General features: G+C 37.7%; 2 protein-coding genes across 2 annotated transcripts; both read left to right on the top strand.

Moving 5' to 3' along the window:
• The first annotated feature begins 9,516 nt into the window (after window positions 1-9,516).
• LOC107832239 (uncharacterized) lies at window positions 9,517-9,891 on the top strand. The gene has a single exon (XM_016660057.2). The coding sequence runs from the start codon at window positions 9,517-9,519 to the stop codon at window positions 9,889-9,891; it is 375 nt and encodes a 124-aa protein (XP_016515543.2).
• An 87-nt stretch (window positions 9,892-9,978) lies between these two features.
• On the top strand, window positions 9,979-11,137 carry LOC142175241 (uncharacterized). Its single transcript, XM_075241822.1, has 2 exons — window positions 9,979-10,431; window positions 10,685-11,137. Exons 1-2 carry the CDS (start codon window positions 9,979-9,981, stop codon window positions 11,135-11,137), a joined length of 906 nt encoding a protein of 301 aa, XP_075097923.1.
• The last annotated feature ends 403 nt before the right edge of the window (window positions 11,138-11,540 follow it).

Here is an 11,540-nt window from a genome sequence, read left to right as displayed (position 1 = left end):
ATCCAATTTAACAAGGCATCATCAATAAATTCAAATCATACAGAAGATACTACACATGCCAAAGCATAAATATGTTACTATCAAACAAGTCAAGGGCGCCTAGGTTCATCATTCTTGCTCCTTTTATTCCCTAAATTCCTAATCTACTCGGAAAGAAAAAAACTACCCGGTTCAAACTACATCCCATGGAAAAGAACCGAGGCACAAAGAAAAACCACAGGGGATTATTACTACCTAAAGAAAGCTAAAAGACATATTTTGAATTTTTGTTTAGACTTTAATCCCTCAAGAAAACTGTCTAGGAGATCAATCGTCGGGAAAAGTTCAATTTTTCTACTTTTTCGTTTTTTTTTCACAAAAGCTACTACACTTAAGAATGAGTACTACAACTAAGCTAAAATAGCACAGAAACTCATCCAAACGATCTCCTCACCCCACACTTAAAATTTTGCAATGTCCTCAATGCACATTATAAATAATAAGAGGGTAAACGAGACTCCCTGGTAGGCCAAAGGCCGAAGAAATAGCGGCTCACGAGGTACTCAGACTTCCCCCAGACATCGTCCTTTGTGTGGGCACCCCACACTTAGTCCTCACCATCTAGCTCGCTTTTGCACTCTTCCAATGGCTTTGCTTCCTATGCTCATAATCCTACAAAACAAAAATAAATACTACAAAATAATAAAAATAAAATAAAATAAAAAGTAAACAAAAATAAAAGAAAGCAGTAACGCTGGGTTGCCTCCCAACAAGCGCCTGATTTAACGTAGCGGCACGACGTGAACCACTTTTTGCCTCCACCTCGAACTTATGAATTGAGCCCCTAACATGGCATCCAGTTTGCGGCTATGCTCCAGTGGTGGGGCTACAAAGATAACCAGGCCAAGTAATAAATTTTTCACTCTATACTTCTCGGCCTTTAGATGAGGAATGTATTTTTTGCTTTTTGGCATGACAAATTCAAAAATATAGGCATCATGTTCCTCTTCCATTGACTCCTTCAAAGGCTTAGATGACTCGATTTCTATGTCATCATCCAAATACAATGTCAAAAAATGTTTAGAATGAGGACCAACACGCCCCAACTTTAGAATTGTATTACTATTTATATCCTCATATGTGCACACATTAGAGTCTTCAAATATAACATTATCTGCTACCTCGCATGGCTCTAGTGTACTTTTCTCAACATGGGCATCATCAACAGAAATATGCTCGAATGATTGGCTCTCCACTTTTAGCTCCTCAATTTGGCGTATAAGCTCCTTTTCAGCTTCTGACAACTCATTACTATTTTGTTGGGCGATAGACGCAACAACCTTTGCATTTAATTTATCTTGCAAGTCGTGAATAGTAGTGACAAATTTATAGATCCCTTGTCCCAGTTTAGATCTTCCCTCTATAAAGTGTCTCATCCCATCAGTAAGTTCCTCATGTTGAGCTTCATATATTTCTAACTTTTCAGCCTGTTCTGCCAGCCAAGTTTGGCTCAAAATCTCCTCTTTTTCAAAAATTTTCTCTTGCTGGTACTCGCTCTCTTCATTCAATTCTTCCATATTGGCCTTCATTCTTGTGATTGCTGCCCTCATTCTTTTCATATCTTTTTTGAGTTCATCCTGTTGCTCTGCTACTTGCCTCAGAATATCCCTAATATATGCATCAGGCTCCATATCCTGCACTTCATTGCCCCTATCAAACTCAGAAATATCATTAGAAAGATCATAATAAGGGCTCAGAGAAGGATGAACAAAATTAGGACAACCATCCCAATGGCCATCTTGACCACCACACATATTACAAATATTCCACTCAAAGGATTGAGATTGTGCGCACAACTCGCTCCTGGGAATATTCTGACAATTTTTCCACCAGTGGGGTCCTCCACAATATGGACAAGGATCATCAAAATAAGAATAACCATCATTCGAATAATTTTTATTCCAAGATGCCATGCTAAAATAAATAAAAAAATACTAACTAAAATAAAATAATAAAAAAAAACATGAATAGATAAAAAAAATGTCTAATCTAGAAAAATAGCAAATTTCTAAGTCCCCGGCAACGGCGCCAAAAACTTGTTGCGACCAAACACACTCACGCAAGTATACGCGGTCGTCAAGTAATAAAGTGACTAAAAGTCGGATGTCGAACCCACGAGGACTTATGATTAACTATTAACTAAATTAGACTATCCTAATTATCTAAACAAGAATTAAACCTAAAAATATTTTATTCTAAACTAATTAAATAAGAAAATATAAATAATAGACTTTGAACAGAGAAAGAGCAGATTTTAATGATATCAATGTAATGAAAACGATCTAGGGTTATGGGCTATCTAACAATCCTATTGTATTCTTCAATTGAATTGACCGACTAATTTATCTAGCTTATTGGTTGACAGGGTTAATATTGCTCATAAGAATCTGTCGAGTTCTTACTCGCCTATTCAAGCTAACCTAACGCCTATATGTCTATGGAGTTAGAATCAACAAGAACGCATTTATAATTCCTGTAAATCAACCAAGCAAGGTAATTAGGTATATGTCTATCCTAACCACGAATCCGTTCCCCGATGCCCGAGTTCAAGAACTTGCCCTACTCAATCCTATATGCAATATAGAATTCCCACTTTCGAGTTCAATTCTAGATTCGTAGATAATATTCAATTGGTGATCAAGCAATTAAATAATTAAGCGCAAGATTGAATAAATAAACTAATATGATAAATCAAGAAGTCAAAATCAATATCCGAATAACAATAGTCATGAAAGAACCACAACCCTAGAACGTGAAGTTTAGCTCCACATAGACATGGTAGCCAAACAACAAATCATACAAAGAAACATAAAAATTACTAAGTTTGGTGGGAGAAAGATGAAACTTGATGAATTCCGGCCTTCACAGCTTTTTTCTGGCTTTTTCCCTCTTCCCAATATGTTAGATGCCCTAAAAGAGGCGTTTTTAGCTTATATATTGCGTACAAAAGTCGTGGGCCAAAGTTCTCCTATTCCTAATCCGACTTGGCTACAGGGATTGATGCTGGGGTGGATGCGTCGCATCCACCTCGTCCTCCACTTCTCAGCTTCGCATGCTAGGGTGGATGCGTCGCATCCACCCTTTGTTCCTCCTTCTCAGCTTTGCCTAGGTGCGGATGCTATGGCGGATGCTATGGGCCGACTTCACTGCTAAGGGTGCACGAAATCCAACCCCTCTTCCTCTACCTAGAGCACCTTTTCTTTATATTTTTGTACTCCAAACACCCTAATTCATCACACACAACTCAATTAGTCATAAAACTAATAATTAAACCATGTTGGGCATTTTAAAGATCAAATAGCATCAAAAAGCGGTTAAAACATGGGTAAAGTAACATCAACACATATCGAAATATGCCAAACATCACCCATTAACAAACAACATGAACATGGGGACATAAAGCATGCCATTCAAATAACTCAGAGTTCAGGCAAAGACACATGGATTCCTATTATTACAATCATCAATAGAAAGAAGTATCACCTTGGGGATAATGTCTAACAGATGGGAGGACACACTTGTACAAGGACCTTACAATGAGCACATATGTAGGGCTTTCAAACTAGCAAATAAGTTCAAAGCATAGACTTCTTAAGATACACCTGATTAGTTATAGGAAACATGCATCCATAAAGCAAGAAACTAATCGTGAAAGTTAAGGGTCGGAATTGATTCTAAGGAGATTAACAGGTGACAATAACATGCTCATGAGATTCCCCTTGGGATAGATACACAACAGCCTTTCCAAGAAGAACATAGAATGCAAGGCAGTATATAACTAAGAATTGTAGGCTAATTCAGGGCAAGTAGAGTGCTACTAAGGAAACCAATTAAAGAAACTTTGGGTCAACAGTATCACAAATTCAACACCATAACCAATCAGTAAACAAATACTTAATACAAGTTGATTACATATAGCAAGTTCAATTATGCACATCAAGGACTCCCTAGTCATTAAACTCGAGAAAGACTAGTACTAGTAGATATGAGTCTACCGAACATGATGGTAGTAAAGCAGGAAATTATAATGAGGGGGTTCACAAATGGTAAAATAGCATGCTTGTCTGAAGAGTTCAGAATTCATATAGACATGATCAAGTTGCAAGTTATGCCTGAATGGCTTAGCATAAAGAAGTACAATCGAGCAAATTCTGGGCATGAATAAGTATCCTAAGAGTTTTAATAATTTAGAGCAAGGCATGAACATGGGCAAGCAAAAACCATAGGAAACTCATGTGTGCATAAACATAGTAAATTAAGCAGGTTCAAGATGGTCAAAATATACATAGTGGGCAGACGTCCAAGTATAGGATGTAGGCAAGTTTCGATGCTAGAGAATACAAGACTATAGGCTAACTTCAAGGCAGATAGGATTGCAAACAAAGGTAACAACATATTGTAATCATATAGGTTCACAAATTCGAAAAAAACATGGGTATCCAGGCATTACCACAACTAAGAATAGAATTGCAAGAGTCAAGGTACTCACCATTTGTAAATTAAACGAACAAGAAAATTAAGTTCCAAAAACAACCCAACTAGCAATAAATAGCAGGACTCCCAGAATCTCAATGCGTCAGAGTTCCCAAGGGTCTCGAAAGGAGCAACAATTGAATTCTGGTGGCCTTGGCTTTCAGCCGGCCAATGTCTCAAATTTCAGAATAGTAGAATGAGTGAGAGTGAGAGAATAATAGTAGTAGCAGTAGTTGTAGCAATAGTTGTTAAGTCTTAAGTCTTAGAGGGGAAACGGGGGAAGGGGGTTTATATAGTAGTAAAATTCAACATACAAATAAGGAAATACAGTCAATCGAACATAAACAAGGAAAGAAGAACATGCAAAATCAATTTAAAATTGGGTTAGGAGAAGAAACCAGGTGAACCCTAGTTTGACAATGGTCAGAAATTGGCCGTTGATCTTGGTGAATCGAACCCTCATAGCTTTGCCATGGATGTATACATACGAAATATCGTCCAAATCATGAAGAGTAAAGTTGATTTCTTTTGATTCAGAGACTGGTACTTGCCAAAAGTGGGGCAAGTACTAAGTAACACCATAGTATTGTAAGTCATGGGGCGGGTCGTTTAAAACGGGTACCGACCGGTTAACTAAATGGGTTGTTTGGTTTGGGTTGGGGGAATTAGGCTAAGGATTTTGGGCGTTTGGGCCATTAAATTGGTCCGGAATTTGGCCTATTTTGGGCCACCTTTTAAAATACCCGAATTTAATTAAAAAATAATTAGTAAAATGTCTAATAAATGGTAAAAATATTATTTATGTTGTGAAAAATGCTTGAAAATAATAACTCAACATTATAAAAATATAAAATACTACTTTGGCATAAATAATATAATAAACGTAATTATTTATAGGATATAAGCTATTATTGCAAAAATTGTGTAAATAACTCAAAATACAAATGTAATTATATGAAATGAAGTAAAATTTTATAAAACATATATGTGGGTATAAATAATAAATTTGGATGATTAAATCCCCCCAAAATAATTTGAAGGGATAATTACTAAATATTTGAATAATTTAAATGCAAGAAAATTAATTTTAAAGCTTTAAAAATTATAGAATATTATAAAAAATACTTATATGACTCTTGTAAATTGGGTAATGATGGAAAATTGATATTTTGAAAGCAAGTTAACTATCCAATGTATTTCACGATTTTACAAATATCAGCGAGTTTATGTTAATTAGTCTCAGATTCAATTCTATATTAGCTTCTTCTGAAGACTAACAAGACTTCCTAATTGAATTATACCTAAAACAATCAAGAGAATTAAGTACACCCGAATGTGACTATAAGTAGTCCAATCCTATACCTAGGTCGAATCTATTAAATGAGGGTTAACGTCTCAAGTTCTTATTAATTAATCTTTCTCAACCCCGAGTTTTCCTTTTACAAGATTAATTCAAAGGTAATGGGTGAGTTCTAGAGTCATCTAATCCCTTTGGAAACATTAAAGAACAATAATAATTAAGGAAACATTCAAATCACTTCATAATTCATAACAATCTTTCAATACATAAGCATAACAAGAGTTTTAATCCAACCTTTAACAACGAATATTTCCATAAACAAGTTTCCAGTATTGAATAAAATATTACACACTTAGATATTTAATATATAATAAGGAATTGAAGAAATGAGTAAAAACTAAGAATTTCTAATCAAAAGACTTCAAATCTTTAATCCCCAAGTGTGGTGTAGAACCATAGCTCTCCAAGACTTGTATTTTCTGCCAAAGAAGTTCCTCCAAGTGAGTTAGGTTGAGTATATGTGATTTGGGATCCAAAAATGTAAAATGAAGAATCTGCCCATGGCTGAAGATCGTCGATCACACCTGCAAAAATTTGCATCACATGTGCGAGTGTAAAGGGCACGCAGGTGCATGTGAGCCTGCGCAGATGCGAAGGGCGGATTTCATGAATGTAGGTGCGGAGGTCCAGGGTCAAAGGTGCAATGAATGTTCTCGCAGATGCGAAGGACTTGGTTCAGTCTAATTCCGCAAATGCGACTGTATCACTCCACAGATGTGAAGGTGTTGTTCTGTCCAGTCTATTTTTCGCAAATGTGGTCACCTTGGTCGGTGCGAGCCTCGCAGATGCGAATCTTGGGTCGCATGTGTCACAACTGAAGGCATTTCATCCAATTATCTTATCTTTTTGCGCATCCAACCCTCTTTTGACTCCAATACCAATTAATCTTAGTCAAACCTGAAATGCTAGCTTAACACAATAAACAAGCTAACTTTATGAATAAATGAACCAAAAATCAAAGAAAATGAGACTCAAATAAATGGTAAAATCACCACTTATCACAGCCTACTTGGTCGAAAGCCGAAATCAAGACCAAATTCTCATTACCCATTCACCCACGAGTCCAAATATCTAATTTGTTTAGATATCCGATCTCAAAACGAGGTCTAAATCTCTAAAATATGAAATACTAAGTTTCTACACAAACACCCTATTTCTACTCTATGAAAATCTAGATTTAGGGATGAACATCTATGGACAGTAATGGGAATTAATCAAAAACAATTTAAAGTCATTAACCCTTGAAGTTGGGAAGAAAATCCCTCTAGAAACGCCTCTAAGTGAAGTCTAGGTCACAAAAATGGAATAAACAGATCTAATCCTGAAATCTCTTACCTTTACCCCAACTGCACATGTTGTAATTGGGAACTCTTGTTCGTAATTGTGCAGCTTGCAATTGCAGACCATTGATAGCAATTGCGAAATAGGCCCTAAGCCTCAGAAGTTGCAAATGCGACACTCACTTCGCAATTTCAAGGGTCGCAATTGCGAACCTGGCTTTCCCATCCCCTATTCACAAATATAAGGTGATGTTCACAAATGATAACCTTGTATTTGCGAGCAGATCATAGCAATTGCGATGACTACAACACCAACAATTCCAAACTTAGAAAAATCAGTCTAAAACCAATCTGAAACTCACCTGAGCCCCTCAGACCCCATTCCAAACATCCACACAAGTATAATAACCTCACATGAACTCACTAGTAAGCTCAAATATCAAAATAACATCAAGAACCAAGAATCAAGCATCAAAACTCAAAGATTTTCAAGTGTTCATAAGTCAAATTTTTAACTTTCCACAATAAGTGCCGAAACTACCTCGGGTCACCTGGGACCCACACAAAACATACATACAAGTTCAAAAAAATCATTATACAAATCTACCGGAATAGTAAAAACACCGATCTGAGGTCGCTTTACCAAGAATGTTGACTGTGGTCAAGCCTAACAAATTTAAAGTTTCAAAATCAAGTTTTCTTTGTAAAAACACATCTAAACTTTCATGTGATCGAAGTGAACCATGCACACAAGTCATAAGTCATCAAATGAAGTTAATTAAGGTCTCAAATCACGAAATGGAAAGCTAGAACTCAAACTGATCTATCGGGTCGTTATATTCTTTTCAGGACCCAAATCCCATAATAGGTCCTGATGGCGCCCAATGATGGTGTTAGGCAATCCAACGTGTGAATCTCCAACTTAACTATCCACTTTAACTTTTAAAATCAGGAATTTCATTAAGTAAATGGAATTAAATTTTGAAACCATGGAAAAAATAAATTTCTTCTTACTAAGTCACAGAGTGTGAATAAAATATAAGAGAAGAATAGTAGTATCATCAGGTACAATCATGAACATATACTAAAAACCCCAAAACCCGGTGCCAAAAGTGCATGAGTAATCTAATAGAATATACAAAACCACTATAACTACTGTCTGAAATAAAATAGAAAAAAATAATAAACATGATAAGAGGGAGACTCCGGGTGCTGCAGATCGAAGCATAGAAGGCAGCTCACCACTAAGTCTCCGTGTAGTACGTCTACGCGCCCGTATGACCACCGGAAGTACTTGTCTCAGTACATGCACAATCAGTGCAGAAGTGTAGTATGAGTACATAAATCAACGTGTACGCAGTAAGTATCTAGTCTAACCTCGAAGAAGTAGTGACGAGGGTTCGACTTTGACACTTACTAATGGTCAAATAATAAAGTACATAAAGTAGACAGGTATGTAACTCAACAAGTAGCAACGAGACAGGTAAATAACAATAATAAATCTTCCAGACAAAGACTTATCACGAAATCACCAAATACCACAACTTGCCTTGAATGCACAAGGTCAACTGATACCTCTTCAAGTGATTCCAATTTGAAAAACATGATTGAAATAGTATTGGAAAACCAAGAGAGGTCTGACGCCTCAATGAAAAATTTGACCGAGCTTGTGGGTTCTCACACCGCATCTATTCAAAAGTTGGAGATGCAAATGAGGGATTTATCAAGAGAACAAAACCAGAAGCAAAAAGGCACACTCCCAAGTGATATAATTGCAAACCTAAAAGGTAGTTGGAGTGGCCCAACCTCTCATTATATGGCCATTACAACTCAAAGTGGGAAACTACTTCAAAGTGAGAGTGAACGGGTGGCCGAAGTGGAAGATGTTGAACAAGAAGATGAGTCGCAAGTTGAGGTACCAAATGTTATTGAAGTTGAAAGAACCCCGAAGAAGGTGAAAGCTCAAGATGTGAGCCGTGAAGAGGTTGAGGAAAAAGTAATAGAGGCACCAAAACCTCTAGCACTGATTCCCAGACCTCCTCCATTTCCTCAAAGACTAGCTAGAAGGGTTGATGATAGCAAACTCGATAAGTTCTATGACATCCTAAAGCAATTATCGGTAAACATTCCGTTTGTGGAAGCATTTCAATAGATGTCCAATTTTTCTAAGTACTTGAAGGAATTGATCACTAAAATAAAACCACCAAGAATGAAGTGGTGAGTGTCACCCACCGGGTTAGCTCTATCATTGCAACAATTATCGTCCAAAAAAAAGAGGATCTGGGGGCTTTCACCATTTCATGCACTATTGGATTGCGTGACTTTGCACGAGCTCTTTGTGATAATGGGGATATCATCAACTTAATGCCTATTGCTATCTACAAGCAAGTGGTATTGGGAATTCCTAGGCCTACAAGTATGAGATTGCAAATGGCCAACTGTTTGATAAAGCGACCGGTGGGGATAGTGGATGATGTGCTTGTGAATGTGGGGAAGTTTCTCCTCCCCGCCAATTTTGTTATTCTTGATTGTTCAGTGGATAAAGAGATCCCTATCATCTTGGGGAGATCATTCCTTGCTACCGGGAGAGCAATCATGGACTCGAAAAGAAATGAGATTAAATTCCAGGTTAATGACGAAGAAGTTACCTTTCAAGCAAGTAAGGGTATGAAATTGCCAAATGCATACGAGAGTATCTCGGTCATTGATGTTGTTGATGTGATAGAGGATGCCGTTTAGGTAAAGATGAAATAAGAATGCCTTGGTGAGGCATTGGCGGCGATTTTGATGAATTTTGATGGTGAGGACGTAGAAGGATATGTGGAAATGGTGAATGCATTGGAAGGGATGGGTTCCTACACTTATGCACCAAAGAAGCTTTCTCTTGACATGGATAATAAAGCCACTCCTCCCTCTAAACCTTCAATCGTCAAGCTGCCACAACTTGAGCTCAAGCCACTTCCGTCGCACTTAAGGTATAAATTTCTTGGCTGTAATGAAACTCTACCCATAATTATTTCCTCTTTGTTAAATGATGTACAGGTTGAACACTTATTGGAGACCTTGAGGGAGCATAGACGGGCCATTGGTTGGACTATAGCGGATATCCGAGTGATTCCCACCAGTATTTGTGAGCACAAAATCCAACTAGATGAAGAGAGAAAACCTAGTGTGGAGTATCAAAGGAGGTTAAATCCCTCCATGCAAGAAGTGGTGAAGAAAGAAATTATAAAATGGTTGGATGTTGGTGTTGTCTACCCTATTGCCGATAGTCCTTGGGTGAGTCCGGTGCAATGTGTGCCAAAGAAGGGAGGCATGACCGTGATTCAAAATGATAAAAATCAACTCATTCCAACAAGGACATTGACCGGGTGGAGAGTTTGCATGGACTATCGGAAGCTCAATAGTGCTACTTGAAAAGACCATTACCCTATGCCTTTTATTAATCAAATGCTTGATCAGCTAGCGGGAAGATCGTTTTATTGCTTCTTGGATGGTTACTTCGGCTACAACCAAATCAACATAGCATTAGAGGACCAAGAGAAGACGACACAAGTCCGTGTGGGACCTTTGCTTTTATCTGGATGCCATTTGGGCTATGCAATGCCCTGGCTACATTTCAACGGTGCATGATGTCGATTTTCTCGTACATGGTGGAGGATTTATAAAAGTATTCATGGATGACTTCTTTGTAGTTGGTGATTTCTTTGAGCATTGCCTTGATAATATTAGGCAAGTACTCAAAAGATGTGAGGAGACAAACCTTGTGCTCAATTGGGGAAAATGTCACTTCATGGTGGATGAGGGTATTGTTCTTGGCCACAAAATCTCCAAGCAAGGAATTGAGGTTGATCGAGAAAAGATTGAAGTAATTTCCAAGCTTCTTCCTCCCAATTTGGTCAAAAGTGTCCGGAGCTTTTCAGGGCATGCCGGTTTCTATCGGCGATTAATCAAGGACCTCTCAAAAATTGCAAGCTCCATGTGAAATATCCTAGAAAAGGATGCTAAATTTGTGTTTGATGAGAAGTGCCTCAAGGCTTTTGAGGAATTTAACGCAAGGCTCACCACGACACCTATTATTGTCACACCTGATTGGGTTCTTCCATTTTAACTCATGTGTGACGTCAGTGGTGTGGCTATTGGGGTAGTGCTTGGTCAATGACACAACAAGATTCTTCATCATGTCTATTATGTAAGCAAAATACTCAATGGTGCACAAATGAATTACACCGTAACTGAGCAAGAACTGCTTGCCATTGTCTATGCTTTTGAAAAATTCCGAGCCTATTTGTTGGGATCCAAGGTGATAGTCTACACCGATCATGCTGCTCTCCGCTACCTTATGAATAAGAAGGATACTAAACCGAGATTAATTCAATGGGTTCTTT

Source organism: Nicotiana tabacum, chromosome 21 (genome assembly GCF_000715075.1).
Source record: "Nicotiana tabacum cultivar K326 chromosome 21, ASM71507v2, whole genome shotgun sequence".
Classification (NCBI taxonomy): Eukaryota; Viridiplantae; Streptophyta; class Magnoliopsida; order Solanales; family Solanaceae; genus Nicotiana; species Nicotiana tabacum.
Note: the sequence above shows the minus strand (reverse complement) of the source record. Positions and strands in the feature narration are given on the sequence as shown.